Source organism: Dendronephthya gigantea, unplaced genomic scaffold (assembly GCF_004324835.1).
Source record: "Dendronephthya gigantea isolate DGI-Jeju-01 unplaced genomic scaffold, DenGig_1.0 000177F, whole genome shotgun sequence".
Taxonomy (NCBI): domain Eukaryota; kingdom Metazoa; phylum Cnidaria; class Anthozoa; order Malacalcyonacea; family Nephtheidae; genus Dendronephthya; species Dendronephthya gigantea.
This window is the reverse complement of record NW_021163187.1, coordinates 58,946-75,718: the sequence shown is the minus strand read 5'-3', so window position 1 is coordinate 75,718 and position 16,773 is coordinate 58,946. Positions and strand designations below refer to the sequence as shown.

Here is a 16,773-nt window from a genome sequence, read left to right as displayed (position 1 = left end):
TCCTGAAAATGTGAACTAAATCACAGTAACCGTTTTAGTTTGTATTTTGCGTAATATTTTATAGATTAGGCCGCTTTGATTTGTAATATTGAATAATAAATAAATCGCATGCATTTTAAGCCTGCAGCACACGAGAGCTATCAGCTGAGTTACGGGTTAGTCGTACCTGTTATCTCAGCCGACAGCTCACCGTGTGCGGATACATTTTTCTGAGTTTTCTGCCACATGCAACCTTTTCTCGCATATCATACAAGTTTGATACCATTTAGATCGTGCTGAGATATTTAGTTTTCCTTCTTACCGACAATATTGTCGGGTTTAATCTATGTGAGTCAGTGGCGGGTCGCGCGCGCCGGCGTGGCTCGAAGCCAGTTTTTTGCCCTGCAGGCAATATGACGGAAATAACCTTGCAGGGATTCGCAGACGCAGGTAACTTCCATATATAGAACGCATACCATATATGGTTTTCGCCAGAATGAATGACAAAAATCGCCTCAATATACGTGCCCAGACTCCGAGGCGTACACGGCCAACCTCCAGATTAGTGTACTGGCTCGCTGCGCTCGCCAGCAATAATAGGTATTTTAAGAGTGAGGATGTGTTGGGTGCTTCGCACCGATTCGGGGATTACGAGCATTCAATTCAACACAAATATAATTTGGAAGGTTTATTCCATAAATAGAGCTAAGAGGTTAGGAAGAAACGACGCTGTGTTGTTTATGCATTGATAGATCCCTTACACGAATATATATTTTAATATGTCGATAGCAAGTCGATACCTGGTCACAGTACATAAATAATACTATACAAAACGGACATTTTGTGCAGTAATCAAATCATTTTGGCGGTATACAGTATTGATTATAAGTATATTGTTTTGTATCGATTTACGCGTCGAAGTATCCACATCATAGACATAATATGCACCGCAGTTTATTTACATTATTTACAACGCAACTATTTTAGTTATTCTTATGAAATGACGGATAAATTGTTGCCATCATATAAATGTAGTGAATGTAGTCACAGTTGTTTGACGAAGAAGAAACTAAACTGAGAAAATCACGCCTGGTTTACATGGGCAACTAAAATTATAATTTAATAGTGACAGCACAGATTACCCAGATGTCTCACTTCTGATTAAAAAAGCGTAAGCGCTTGCTCAGCAAGTGACTAGAGGCATTCCCCCCCCGAAATTTCAAAATGGAGCCGAACTATTTTATTCATGGAAAAAAACCTCCTCTCATTTGCTAGAGAAGGCGACTGTGTAGTTAAGTTTGTGTCTGAATCCATCATCATCTATACGCCCTTTGGAAAAGTGAGTTTAGAGTACCTCGTTTTCAATATTGTACGAGTGTTTTATCTTTTTTCGATTGTCGTAGGAGCGGAAAATTATAAGCAGTAGAAATCTCCATAATTTCAAACATATTTCTTTTAAAAAGTGTTTGAATATCTTTACATTGAATGGAACTTCCTGTACAAATCAATAAATGAACATATATTCCGACTCATTTGACACATCGTGCAGTTTTTCACTTCAATTCAGTTCGTCTCCATTTTGAAACTTTATTTCGGGGGGGTGAATGCCTCTAGTCACTTGCTAAGCGTGCGCAGAAAGCGATGCGCAGTGACGAATCGCTTACGCTTTTGAGTCAGAAGTGAGACATCTGGCTGTTAATCTGTGGTGACAGTATCCGCGACTAACGTCACTTGAGTACTTTGAGTAATTTCCTTTTGATTAATATTTAACCTAGTTCTTTATATTTTTACTGGCATAAGTCAAAATGTTCATGTTGGGAAACGTCTGGTTGCTTAGGTATTACAGGGCATGAAAACTTTGCACTATCCTTGGATCCCTAGTTCTAAATTACGGATCCTTTTATGTTTTGATATTACTAGTCGTGTATCGTGTTGAAGATTTCTATTAAAGATGTAACTTCAGGTCTTGATCTTACTTTTTTCTTTAGGAGGCAGAAAGAGTTGTCTTTATCTTTGGAGAGAGAGTCGTCGTTGGAACGTTCTGGGGCTCAGCTAGAGTTAGATTGGCAGCGCAGATCTGATAACGAAGAGAGAACTGGGTATGATAAACAAGAAGAACTAGTTAAGAATTTAACACAAGACAAAGAAGAGGTGAATATATATCAATATGCAAATAGTAAAATGTTACACCCCTTTCCATTGCCTCTACCCTACCCCCTCTCAATTTGGAATCCCGTTGAAGTTTCAGCACCACAAGGTCCAAATAAAGCGATATAATGTTACTAAACTGATCATCAGGGACTTCAATGTCAAATTCAGGTTGATAGAACTCTTCTGTGTTTTTTCACATCAGGCGTTATCGTTGGTGAAACAACAGAAACGTGAACTGCTTCACAAGGATAGTGTTATCCATATTTTGAAGACACAAAGAGATGAATCAGTTTCTATCCTCAAGCTTCATGGACTAACCGTGCCTTCCGAAATATCAGGTAAGTTTTACACCTTGATTGTAGGTAGATCGTAAACGCTTAGCGTTGTGTTTTTATACGGCGTATATGGGGCCCTAGCTCTTCCGGCAGCTGGGGAGATTAACACAAATAGAGGAAATGATGTAAATTGAACAAAATTTTGTACAAGGTGTGACGGGGTGTAAAATCCTCGAGAAATTTTAAAAATGATCTAAAACATTGGTGCCAAATGAGGCATTTTTTGAGATTGTTCTTGTATATCACAACTATGTAAATATAGTCTCTTTATCTAAATCCGTAATGCAACTAATGATTGTATGCAGTGGTAACAGAAAACTCATCGATTCCAAATTCAGTCTCCGTTATTCGCCGTAAAAAAGTTGTTGAAAATAGATTGCAAGTCGAATCATGCTCCTCTCGTAGTGGCTATACTTAAAAGCCAGCTGATGTGCTTAACGAGGTAACTGTCGCAAGATGTATAAACTTTAGATGCGGACGGAAATATCAACCGAAAATATCTTAGTATTTTCGAAACTTTACTGATGATATTACTCGAAGTTTAACGCGCATGTAATTTTCACTGAAATAACGCGATTTTTCATCATGACCAAAACACTTGACACATTCCAAAATTCTTTTGAGTTTGCACTGATGTAATTAAGGACCTACCCTGCGCTCACGAATCTGAAACCTTTACATCGATACCTCCCCCATTGCTTCGCAAGATCTTATCATTTCTCTAGATTTTATCATTCATGCATGTTTCGCAAATCTCAATTGTGACAAAAGCATGACGTTTTCGTCCGGGTTAAGTTCAGACTTCAGTATCTTTTCTTGTTGAAGTTGAAGATGTTGGCACACCAGCAGGGAATACGAATAATGAAGAACTTCAAATTCAGAACGAAAATTTGCGTCATGTTACTCATCAAATGAGAGAGGACATGGAGGATTTGCTGACGAAAAAGTTGACGCAACGTACCACTGGATCGATTACTAATGCAGGAGATGGCGTACCCATTACGGAAGGTAATTGTATGATAATAAAGCGGGAATATATTTCATAACAAAACAATTTCGAAAATATAAAGCCAGATTGTTTTCTATGCATGGATGATTTTAATTTTTTCTTAAAATCTTTTCTTTAATATAGCTACTCTACTGTAGTCTGGGTTTGACCCCCGGGGCTTATTAGGCAATCCCCTTTCTACTGTACATATATAGCTTCTGTATTTTGAAAGACATATTTTTAGAATGACTAATCGTTATAGTGATCGTAACAAAGATCAGTGTGAATGGAATTAATCTGGTATTTCTGTACTAAACATTTCAGAATATGTGACAAGTCTGGAAAAAGAAATTCGAGAAGTGAAGGCGAGAAACCGCGAACTGACCCAATCCATGGCTAATAAAAATGCTAAAACTGAAAATACTGAGCCAACTTACGTTTTAGTAGCCAGCTTGTCGATTTGTCTCACTATGCTAATATTTTAGTGTTCATTGACTGTGAAAACAATAAATTTCTAAAGACATGAATAATTATAATAACTCGAAATTTACATATATATAGCGGGACAAAATCGTCAGGCTGGCTACGCCACTGCGAACAGGGATAGTATTAATATGGTCGTTGCCGGTGACCTTTTGTTGCGGTGTTTGAGATTCGTTGTTTGGGCTCTTTTGATTTATAGATGTTTTGGTTGTTTTAATTATATGTAAATCGGCATTGTACAGGGTGTATCAAAAAAACGCAACACTTAATATTCATGATATCCTCTTTGTTCTACAACACAAAAGACGTTTGGCCCCTGGAATGCGAGAAAGCTTGTAATCATATTCTAGCGGCACAATCGTCGGTAAACAAAGTCGGGTGCGCAAACCAACCAGCTGAATTGAAAGTATCTAACGAGTAAAATGTTATTTACAATTTATTTTACAAGGTCGACAGTTAGCATTCAAGTTATCATGCACGACAATAAAAACTCGTTGTTCGGTTGTTAGCTGCACCATTATTAGTTTAGCTGATTTGACTATTAGCAGTTGAACTGTACCATAAGAAGCCATTTTAAAATCCCAGGGGCATAAAATCTATTGAGCTTATGAACAATATGAATTTTAGAATATTAAGTGTTGCGTTTTTTTTGAGACACCCTGTAATGCTGATCGTCAACATCGCTTGTTTGATTGCAATTTTCCCCCTCATTAGGGATTAACTCAACGATAGCGCTATTATTAGTGACCTTTTGTTGCAGTGTCGGAGCTTAGTTGTTAGGGCTCTTTTAATTTATAGATGATTTAGTTGTATTAATTATATGCAAATCAGCGTTGTGATGTTGGTCATTTGAGTCTGAATGTAGATTGTTTAATTTTTTATTGCTATTTGGGAAATCATTGTTTCCCACAATAGTCCTACGTGCGCTGCAATAATCTTCCTTGTTATCAGGGGTTTCAAGTATGACCTCGCTTATTTGTGTGGATTCTCCTGCTTCTCCAATACTTTTAATTTTTGTTGAAGGTCTTCAATTGTGACATCTCGATCATATATTGCTTTATTTTTTTTCATCCAAAATAATAGCAAATTCATTCAGCATAGATTCCAATCTATGGTTACAAGATATAGATTATGGTCCCCATTGGGCACCATAATCTTACTCACGGAATCTACTAGAAATACATGCCACTTCAAAGATTACTAGAAATACATGCATGCAGCAACACCTCGCCATTTTAAACGAAGCAAAATATTTCGTGTGCTACCTAGAATTTTCTACGCTAATATTATGAAATAACTCGTGCAAATTTTTCGGAAACAAAGACAGTCGTAAAGGTGAACAGAAATCACCTGTTTGCCTGCTGCATTACGTTGCAGTTTAAGTGAGCGTTAAACTTTTCTATGGCTAAACCTTCAAAACATCAAAACAGCACAAATAATTATAACCATACAAGCACTAAACCACAGAATACCTATCAGAAGAATAACTCTATACTATTTTTTCGTAAGTGTGATTCGTCATGATTCGTCACTTAGCAAGTGCATTTTTTTGAGGTAGTCACCCCCTGCCAAAATTTAGCAATATGGCGCGCGCGATATAAAAACAACATTCGACGTTTAGTCACAGAATACCTATCAGAAGTAGAACTCCTGTACTTTTTTTGTAAGTGTGATTCGTCATGATTGGTCACTTAGCAAGTGCATTTTTTTTGAGGTAGTCACTCCCCTGCAAAAATTTAGCAATATCGCGCGCGCCATATTGCTAATTTTTGGCAGGGAGTGACTGCCTTAAAAAAATGTACTTGCTAAGTGGCGAATCATGACGAATCACACTTACGAAAAAATAGTATAGAGTTAATTATTCTTTTGATAGGTGTTCTTTTTATATTTTGACATAGGTAATTGGAACCATATCGTAGTTCTTATATAGTTATAAGTTAATTTGTAACAATTGTCTGAATTAGACAAACTAGAGAAAAAAAAGGACGTTATGTGTATGTGGGCTAAAGGGGAACATAATGAGTAATTTGTTGAATGGTTAATTGCGAATTGAGGGGCGTAGAAATAGAAATAAAAATAACCAGATGGGGTAGTTTGGAATTTGTTGGACAACCGCCAACCATGTGGTGTGTTTGAAATAAATTTTTTTTAAAAGGGGGTTTTGTTTGTTTATGATGGAGTTCTTCAAGAAACTATGTAGTTGCGTTTGTAGTAATAGGTTGTGTAGCGTTATTGGTGGTGTTTAAGTCAAGGTTATGTAAGGAGGTAGGTAGAAAAGTAAAACAAAAGACAAGAAGGCAAGCGTGTGAATCAGTATCCCCGTACGCGGCGTTTCATCCTTTTGCGGACTCGTCAGCGGGGAGCAGGGTTGGCTTTGTGTGAAGGAACAATGAAGATAAGAAGTGAGTAAAAGTGGTGTGTGTTTGTAGGAGAATCATAAAGAATCAAGGTTAAAGTTATCAAACCTGCGTGAGAGTGTATTCGTAAAAGGCAAAATGGTAAAATTAAACTGTGTGTCTTACCAAAGTTGTTGTTGACTTTAGATAAACCAACGCGGTGAGCCATCTCAGGGTTGGTGTGAAATCGAGTGTAATTTTACTTAAAAATTGTTTTGAATTGCTTGACAGCAGAGCTTGTGTTCGAGCTTGTATCCGTTCAAGAGACTTGATCGAAAAGGGGTCAAGGATTGCACGTGTGTGCATAAAATGCGTTAATATGTTACGTCACTGAGGTCAGGTATCAAAGTCTGTGTTGGGGATAGTGGGGGTTTACGTGTCAATTATGGTTGTGTGTGGACATCCGAGGTTTAAATGTGTTTTGGTTGTAAGTTGTACTTCATTGTTTATTTAATATTTTGACATAGGTAATTGGAACCAAATTGTAGTTCTTATATAGTTATAGGTTAATTTGTAACAATTGTCTGAATTAAACCAGCGTTAGGACGTTAAGGTTAGGACGTTATGTATATGTGGGCAAAAGGGGAACAAAATAAGTGATTTGTTGATTAGTTAATTGCGAATTAAGGGGTGTAGAAATAGAAATAAAAATAACCAGATGGGGTTGATGGAATGTTGTTGGACAACCGCCAACAATGTGGTGTGTTTGAAATGAAATTTTTGTAAAAGGGTTTTGTTTGTGTATGATGGAGTTCCTGAAGAACCTATGTCGTTATGTGTGTAGTAATAGGTTGTGTAGTGTTGTTGGTGCTGTTAATTTTATATTTTGACATAGGTAATTGGAACCATATTGTAGTTCTTATATAGTTATAAGTTAATTTGTAACAATTGTCTGAATTAGACAAACTAGAGAAAAAAAAGGACGTTATGTGTATGTGGGCTAAAGGGGAACATAATGAGTAATTTGTTGAATGGTTAATTGCGAATTGAGGGGCGTAGAAATAGAAATAAAAATAACCAGATGGGGTAGTTTGGAATTTGTTGGACAACCGCCAACCATGTGGTGTGTTTGAAATAAAATTTTTTTAAAAAGGGGGTTTTGTTTGTTTATGATGGAGTTCTTCAAGAAACTATGTAGTTATATCGAGGCAGTGAGGGTTTCAATTCAAATATGCCTTTGAGAAACCGTGTTACCAATGGGTGCTCCCCAAATGTGCGGTGGTCGTGCAGCGTCAAGATAGATGAAAGGGCAGATCGTGCTGTGTTTATAGCGCTGTACCCAAGGTTTTGCTTGTGTAGGTGCGTTAGAAAAGCCAATCCTTCGATCACACCAGCGTCATCATTAGCAATATGTTGCTCATGGCAGAACTTTTGCCATTTTAAAAGATAAGAGTTATATTGTTTACTCGTGCTGTTTCGCCAAGACGCTAAGATTATGTCAACTGTATCTTGTTGGAGGCCCATACCTGCTAACTTGCTCCCGACACAAGACAGACTAGAAGACTGAGTGTTTTGTGCATAGGGTGGATTGTCTGGGGTTGATCTGCTAGGCTGAGGAGACAGCGTTCCGGTTTCAGGAGAACTGGGTCGCGAATGCACATTTTCATTGCTTTGGAGTACCACGACTGCGTCGGCCAATCTGGAAGAACACAAATCCCTGTCGCCGTCTCCTCTTGTATCTTTTGCAAGAATCGGCTTATTACACTAAATGGCGGAAAAGCATAGAACTTTACTTCGGATAGGTCAACAGAAAAACGTCCACGGCCTTAGCTCCCGGGTCGGGACGGTACGAAATGTATGACGGGAACTGTGTGTTTAAGCGGGAAGCAAACACGTCTACGTTGGCAACGAAGTCTAGTTTTAGTAGCGCTTCGTGTAGTCGTTTATGGTTCAACATCCATTCGGTGTTAGATTGTTTCTGGCGGGATTCGAAATCAGCCTCTGTATTTTCTATACCTGGTACATGGGCCGCACTAAGCCAGATATTTCGCATGATACACCACTCCCATATTTCCTTGCCTAAAGCATTACACTGGGCGGAGTGGCTTGTACCCATATGATTAATTACGGCAACGGCTGTAGTATTATCTAGTCTTACCCTAACATGGGTATCATTCAGTGAAGAACAGTAGGTTTGTAACCCAAGATATAATGCTAATAATTCTAGGTAGTTAATGTGGTGGTGTTTCTCCCCTTCACCCCAGGTTCCCCCCGTTTTGCTTGTTTGAAAAACCGCTCCCCATCCGCTAAGGGAAGCATCAGTCGTCAACGTACAAGATGGTAATTTGTGTGAAATGACGTTGTGAACATGAGAGATATTTGCGAGCCACCACCTTAGCTCTAGGCGGGAGTTTTCAGACAACCCCATGGTATCATCGAAATTTCCTTTTGATATTCGAAGTGCTTTGGTTTTGTCTGCTTCGAGTGAACGGTAATATAGAGGGCCATGCACCACCCCAGGAAAAGAGGCTATTAATTTACCTATTAACTGGGCTAAATCACGAATTTTTATCTTGCGTGAGTTCAATACGGTGTCACACATATTTGTAATATCCGTACGTTTTTCATCAGTTAACGTAACTGTCATGTCGACTGAGTTGATGATAAAGCCTAACACCATAATAATCTGAGACGGATTAAACGCAGATTTTTCCGGATGAACGACGAAACCTAATTCGTCAAATTGTTTCAACGCGGCAATTACACAGGTAGCGCATTCCTCATAAGTGTTACCCTGGAGGAACAGATCGTCTATGTAACTTGCAATTATATGCCCAAGTTGACGCAGTCGGGCTAAGGGTGGTTTGAGTAACTTAGTAAACATTCGTGGGCAGCTAGACAGTCCATTAGGCAAACAAGTAAATTGGTACAGAACGCCCTTCCAACGGAAACGAAGGAATTTGCGGTCTGACGGGTTAACCGACACGGAATAGTATGCGTCCTTAAGGTCTAGTGAGGCCATGTAACAGTTTCGTTCGATCAGGTTAGTGATAGACCGTAACGTTTCCATTTTGAAATGGCGATACGTCACAAACTCATTAAGCTCTTTTAAGTTTAGGATAAGCCTATGGCGCCCATCTTTCTTTGGTCGTGTGAAAATAGTCGAGAGAAATTCGCCTGGACAATGCGCAGTTGTTTCAACAATCCCTCGAGATAGCATAAGGGCTATTTCCTGATCAATTATCGTGAACTCTGCACCCGAAAAGCTGTGGTTTAGTGCTTGTATGGTTATAATTATTTGTGCTGTTTTGATGTTTTGAAGGTTTAGCTATAGAAAAGTTTAACACTCACTTAAACTGCAACATAATGCAACAGGCAAACAGGTAATTTCTGTTCACCTTTACGACTGTCTTTGTTTCCGAAAAATTTGCACGAGTTATTTCATAACATTAGCGTAGAAAGTTAGGTCTAGGTAGCGCACGAAATATTTTGCTTCGTTTAAAATAGTGAGGGGTTGCTGCATGCATGTAATTCTAGTTAAAAATACAAAACAATCGCACCGTAACCATTAGCTTCACTTGGCCCGCATATAACCAACTTATGTAAAAACAGTGCTTTAGAGCACTTCAAATCTGCATGTGATATGTTACAAGCTACGAGTAAGATGGTAATGTCTGTAAAGATACAGTGTGTCAGATTGACAAAAATTAATCATTAACATTATAGTGAACTCATCAGTTTAAATTGTTATTTCATTTGAGATCCTACCAAAAGGTATTAAGTCTCGTCAAAGATCTTTCCAAAAAAGAATAAAGTAAAAAAAAAACTGTAGGCTTTCACCACAAGAACTGGTGGTGTAGTGGTGAAGACGGTGATCTGCCAAGTATACAGTCAATGGTTCAAGCCCTGGACAAACCGAAAAAGAACAACAAGGTAATTAGATGAGAATTTGTGAGTGTGAGAGGAGTAGAGCGAAAGGGCGAATATGCCCTCGCCAAAGGCGAGGAGTAGACAGAGGGGAGTTGTCTTTCCCCCGTCTTTCCTCACTTTCAGTGTAAGCTTTCTTCAAAAATTTAATTGTGTAAGGGGATAGTTTGGGATATCTGAGGATAAGAAAGAGTAGGGATAGTTAGGAGTAAATAGGAGGATAAATAGGGGTAAAGAGGTTTAAATGAGTACAAAAAGACTTAAACGTTTTATATACTGTTTTCTCACCTATACCCTCCCCCTGCTCCTGGGAGCCGAGGCCGCCCAATTACTAAGTCTTTTTGTACTCATATACCCCTCATTCACCCTACTTATCCCCTGATTTCCCTAAAGATTAACTTTTATTTCCAAAGATTAGTCAAGTATAAGCGCGAACAACAAACCAACCCTTTTTCTTTCTTTCCGCCATGAGAAACGTACCATCCTGTTCGTGATACCACGATCTTGTATTTGACAGTGCACGACTTTACCACAAGGCTAACTGGCGATTGTTGGAAGCCTACACAAACTTATTCGCCATAACCTTACCATGTATTATTTATAACGAAAATTTTCATCTAAAACGAGATTCGAACCTCCGACTTTCGACACATGAAACCAACATTTTCACCATTATACTACAATTTCTTCTGCTGAAAGGCTACGTTTATTTAATTAACCTTATCCTTTTCACGATCAAGTTCATAATGAAAATTGGTTATGATAGGATTCGAACCATCGATTTACCATTTGGGAGACCATAGTCTTAATCACTAGACTACAAGAACTTGGTCTGAAAGGCTATGGTTATTTAATTTTCTTTAACCTTTTTACAAAGTTCATATTGAAAAACGGTCATGGTAGTATTCGAACCATCGATTTACCACTTAGGAGGCCATTGTCTTCACCACTAGACAACGAGATCATGTGCTGAACGGCTAAGATTATTTGATTTACTTTAACGTTTTTACTAAGGACATAATGAAAAACGGTTATGGTAAGATTCGAATCATCGATTTACCACTTGGGAAACCATTGTCTTCACCACTAGACTACGAGATCATGTGCTGAACGGCTAGGATTATTTGATTTACTTTAACATTTCCATGATGTTCATATTGAAAAAACGGTTATGATAAGATTCGAACCATCGACTTACCACTTGGGAGACCATTGTGTTCTCCAATAGACTACAAGACCATGTGCTGAAGGGCCATGATGATTTACGAACTTTCGATTTTTCATTTGGGAGACGATTGTTTTCACCACTAGACTACGAAAACGTGTGCTGAACGGCTAAGATTATTTGATTTACTTTAACATTTTTGACAAAGGACTTAATGAAAAAGGGTTATGGTAAAATTCGAACCATAGATTTACCACTAGGGAGACTCTTGTCTTCACCACTAGACTACGAGATCATGTGCTGAACGACTAAGATTATTTAATTTACTCTATCTTTTTCACGAAGTTCATAATGAAAAAACGGTTATGATAAGATTCTGACCATCGATTTACCAATTAACTGACCACTGTCTTCACCACTAGACCACGAGATCATGTGCTAAACGGCTAAGATTATTTGATTTACTTTAACGTTTTTACGAAGGACATAATAAAAAACAGTTATTGTAAGATTCGAACCATCGACTTACCACTTGGGAGACCATTGCCTTCACCACTAGACTACAAGATCTTGTGCTAAAGAGCTATGATTATTTAATTTACTTTATCTTTTTCACGAAGTTCATATTGAAAAAACGGTTATGGTAAGATTCGAACCATCGATTTACCATTTGGGAGACCACTGTCTTTACCACTACACAACGAGATCATGTGCTGAACGGCTAAGAATATCTGATTTACTTTAACGTTTTTACTAAAGACATAATGAAAAACGGTTATGGTAAGATTCGAATCATCGATTTAGCACTTGGGAGACCAGTCTTTACCACTAGACTACGAGATCATGTGCTGAACGGCTAGGCTTATTTGATTTACTTTAACGTTTTTACTAAACACATAATGAAAAACGGTTATGGTAAGATTCGAACCATCGACTTATCACTTGGGAGACCATTGTCTTCATCACTAGACTACAAGATCATGTGCTGAAGGGCTATGATTATTTAATTTACTTTATATTTTTCACGAAGTTCATAATGAAAAAACGGTTACGGTAAGATTCGAACCATCGATTTACCATTTTGGAGACCATTGTCTTCACCACTGGACTACGATATCATATGCTGCACATATACTTAATATTTGATTTACTTTAAAATTTTCACGAAGTTGATGATGATAAAACGGTTATGGTAAGATCCAAACCATCGATTTACCACTTGGGAGACCATTTTCTTCAACACTAGACTATAAGATCATGTGCTGAGCGGCTATGAATATTTGATTTACTTTAACCTTTCTACGATGTTCATAACGAAAAAATGGTTATGGTAAGATTCGAACCATCGACTTACCACTTGGGAGACCATTGTCTTCACCACTAGACTACGAGATCATGTGCTTAATAGCTATTTAATATTTGATTTACTTTAACCTTTTGACGAAGTTCATGATGATAAAACAGTTATGGTAAGATTCGAACCATCGAATTACCACTTCGGAGACCATTGTCTTCACTACTAGACTATGAGATAATGTGCTGAGCGGCTATATATATTTGATTTACTTTAACCTTTCCACAATGTTCATAATGAAAAAACGGTTATGGTAAGATTCGAACCTTCGATTTACCATTTGGGAGACGATTGTTTTCACCACTAGAATACGAAATCATGTGCTGAACGGCTAAGATTATTTGATTTTCTTTAACGTTTTTCACAAAGGACTTAATGAAAAAGGGTTATGGTAAAATTCGAACTATAGATTTACCACTAGGGAGACTTTTGTATTCACCACTAGACTACGAGATCATGTGCTGAACGAATATGATTATTTTATTTTTTATATCTTTTTTCACGAAGTTCATAATGAAAAAACGGTTATGATAAGATTCTGACCATCGATTTACCATTTGGCTGACCACTGTCTTCACCACTAGACTACGAGATCATGTGCTAAAGGGCTAAGATTATTTGATTTACTTTAACGTTTTTACGAAAGACATAATGAAAAACAGTTATTGTAAGATTCGAACCATCGACTTACCACTTGTGAGACCATTGTGTTCTCCAATAGATTACAAGATCATGTGCTGAAGGGCTATGATTATTTAATTTACTTTATCTTTTTCACGAAGTTCATAATGAAAAAACGGTTATGGTAAAATTTGAACCATCGATTTATCACTATGGAGACCCTTTTCTTCTCCACTGGAAAACAAGATCATGTGCTGAACGGCTATGATTGTTTGATTTACTTTAACCTTTTCACGAAGTTCATAATGAAGACCATTGAGAAAAGGAGCAGCGTTATTTCACCATAAGCTAGTTATATGCAGCCCAGGTGAAGCAAATGGTTACGGTGCGATTGTTTTGTATTTTTAATGAGGTCAAGTCTGATTTCACAGGTCACAAATTAAAATTTGAGGAAAATGGTAATTCAGATTCATTAGAATGTTTCAACATTTTTCACTTATTTCATAGCTGAAATTGTACTCCAAATCTCCATTATAGCGCAACAGATCTAGATATTAAATAACTCTACTTCTCTTAAGCTGCGTTTACACGGTACCATCCGCTCGTCACAACATCTTCGTTTCCATGCAGCGTACACCTAAGATCGTATAAGACACAGTCACTGTCGGGCACAGCACGGCTACCATCCCCAGTCTGATTTATTTATATCAATTTCTTTTTTATATTACATCCCGTCAATTACGTATCATAATCGCTTAATCATCATGTTCCTCTAGCAAATTGTAGTTACAAGATTATGTATTGCGACATGTATTATTTACGCAATCATTTTGATCGCGCGCCACACTTTCTTCTCACATTAGTTTTGGTCCCGAAAACGTTAAAAGTTGATACAGAAACTACGATCAAAATCTCCCGATTCCTGACCTGGACAAACAAACTAGGACAAGCAAACTTTCCCTGCTCAGTAGGCATAAAGTAAGGTTTTAGATTATCGTGATGGGCTATGAACTCTCGACCTGTTTCTGATCTAATCTTCTTCTACGCCTAGTCTTCCTAAAATATAGTGTGAGGTCCAAGCTATTTGGGACAGAATTTCCACTCCTTTGGCCGCCTAAGCCATACATGCTCAAGCCATACAAAATCTAGTTTCCTGCTGACCCAGCAAGTCCGACAAAGCGAGGAGTCCTCGGAAGGATCGCGAAAGTTTATGATCCTCTCGGGTTGATTTCGCCCATTATTCTGCAAGGAAAGTTCCTCTACCGCGAGTGTTGTGACGCTAAGGTCCCCTGGGATGCCAAACTGCCTCGTGAGTTAGAAGCTAGATGGACGGCGTAGGGGAAAAGCCTACCAGAGAACGTGACCGCACCAAGGAGTCTAGCTAAGTTCCAGGAGCCAATTGAAGATACAGGTCATTAGATCAAAATCATTAGATCTGGTCGCACACGAAAGACAGTATAGAACTTAGTGCTTTAGATTTCAACATATATTTCGAACAGTAGCGTTAAAATTAGAATTCAATCAAGTTAACATTTATTGGGACGGTGAACACTGAACGAGGCACAACTTTTTATATTCTAATACTTTTTATATTATAATAGGGGGGGGGTGTTGGAAATTATGCGGAAATAGAATGATTATTATAATGCATGCAAACGTCATGGGTATAAATTAATACTGCATGCGGATCAATAGTAAGTAAGAAAATTGGATAATTAAGGACAGATTGGAAGTGAGGGTTAAACATAGCCTCTAATGGCATTCCTAACACAGCCTCCTACTGCCATGAATGACTGGTCTTGTTAAAAACCAATATTATAGGTAAATAAAAATATCTACAATCCCTCGCGAACATCTTCGTTTTATATATTATAATTTCTTATCTTCGCTTTTACCTGGGAGGGTGTCCATTTACCAGCTGCCTTGACAGACAGTGCAGCCTTGGAACACTCTGGCTTGAGATGCACGTGACTAGGCTGACCTTTGACCGTGAAACTGTCCGTAGTTGAGGAATTTCCCGAAGCTGAGACTTGCTGACTTCGTCCCCGCGATGGGTTAATCCAGAACTGTCCTCGTCTAGTAGTTTCCAGACATCTTGTAACGACGCGCGGTCGTCTGATGAGAACGAAGGTTGCCATGGCGAGACGAGGTCGTCACGAACAGTAGACGATTCCGGTAGGCCTGCTTTTAATCCTGATTTTAATCAACTGTTTGCGTTCTTTTGTTAATCCATTAATCCGTTGAGCAGCTTGACGTAGTTTGGTGTGTAATCCTTCAGATGACGATACTACTCCCTTCATACCAGGGACTTCTGAAAAAAAAGGAAAACGTTTAAAATTCAAATCCTGACTAAATCATTCAGAATTTTATGAAGTGAATTTAGGGTTTGTTATGTGTTGATGAGAAATGTTGATGAGAAGTTTTCCAGCCGCAATCAATTTACTGTTTTGGAAAAGGTCGTAATTTACAAATTGTGAACGGGTTTGAATGAAATATATCTCCATAGACAGGCGTCATAGCTATATCACGCTATTTTAGGTGGATCAGGACAGCAAGGGATATGCATTCTATATATGGTCTAACAACTGACAGTGGTTGGGTTACATCACAATCTCTACGTTTCAATTAATTCAGTAGATTTAGAATGTTCTACGGCAGTCGTGATTGTTAAGATTCTAAACACAAATAAAGATAGTACTTTCAAAAGCGTCAGACAGTACACTCACCTTTCTCTCGAAGGTCTTGTATAAACTGACTTTCTGGATTGTACGTATTCAAAGGTTTTCCGTGACTGACAAGATCCAATTTTAATGCTGAAAACTGCAGAAAAGCAATGAGAAAATGCAATCATCTCCTGCCTGTCACACAATTCTTGACTAGATGTTGCTAATACTTTTACCTCGGGTAGTTTATCTGCGACAAACATTAACCCATACTTTCATAAACGATCTCTGCAGAAACTCGAATTTCTGTCTAATTACACCGAATACAAAAATTTTGGACATTACGCTCTCAAAACAGATAAATATCAAACGATTATCAGTAATTCTTCCGTATCCACACTATCGCATGTAGGCTGTGTTACACTCACATACAAATTTTGTCATCACCGATCAAAGAGAAAGTTATTTCTTAATCGATACAAAGATTTAAGGAAAAACACTGAAAATTAAGCTCTTATTCGATTGGAAATACCGCCATGGAAATGTTATGACTCCTACTGAACAAGTCTCGAGTGCGCTTTTAAAATACATTAGTTCCTCGCTAACTCGAACTCCCAAAGGGAAAGAAAAATTGATCGAGTTACCGGGGGTTGGAGTTAACTGGAGTTGGTGTCATATTACGTTTATTATATATAAGTAATACAATAAGGTATAAAATCCAATCGAATCATTCTTCAAGAGATATCATGCCTACCGATATGAATGATCACC

At 38.0% G+C, this 16,773-nt stretch overlaps 2 protein-coding genes across 2 annotated transcripts; one reads left to right on the top strand and one right to left on the bottom strand.

The window, feature by feature from the left end:
- Nucleotides 1–1,784: 1,784 nt before the first annotated feature.
- Nucleotides 1,785–3,938, top strand: LOC114538209 (coiled-coil domain-containing protein 57-like). The gene is made up of 5 exons (XM_028559359.1): nucleotides 1,785–1,802; nucleotides 1,900–2,130; nucleotides 2,333–2,468; nucleotides 3,261–3,473; nucleotides 3,778–3,938. The coding sequence occupies exons 1-5, from the start codon at nucleotides 1,785–1,787 to the stop codon at nucleotides 3,936–3,938; spliced, it is 759 nt and encodes a 252-aa protein (XP_028415160.1).
- Nucleotides 3,939–8,061: 4,123 nt separating this feature from the next.
- LOC114538208 lies at nucleotides 8,062–15,477 on the bottom strand. Its single transcript, XM_028559358.1, has 2 exons — nucleotides 15,235–15,477; nucleotides 8,062–9,066 (listed from the first exon to the last, which is right to left on the bottom strand). The coding sequence occupies exons 1-2, from the start codon at nucleotides 15,475–15,477 to the stop codon at nucleotides 8,062–8,064; spliced, it is 1,248 nt and encodes a 415-aa protein (XP_028415159.1).
- Between the last annotated feature and the right edge of the window lie 1,296 nt (nucleotides 15,478–16,773).

Excerpts from the sequence above, each read along its gene's own strand:
- LOC114538209 (XM_028559359.1), top strand. Across the intron at positions 2,131-2,332 it reads TAACACAAGACAAAGAAGAG|GCGTTATCGTTGGTGAAACA; the intron begins GTGAATATATAT and ends TTTTCACATCAG. Across the intron at positions 2,469-3,260 it reads CGTGCCTTCCGAAATATCAG|TTCAGACTTCAGTATCTTTT; the intron begins GTAAGTTTTACA and ends GTCCGGGTTAAG.
- LOC114538208 (XM_028559358.1), bottom strand. The coding sequence starts at position 15,477 with ATGGCAACCTTCGTTCTCATCAGACGACCGCGCGTCGTTACAAGATGT. Across the intron at positions 9,067-15,234 it reads GTAAATGGACACCCTCCCAG|GGTAACACTTATGAGGAATG; the intron begins GTAAAAGCGAAG and ends CTGTTCCTCCAG.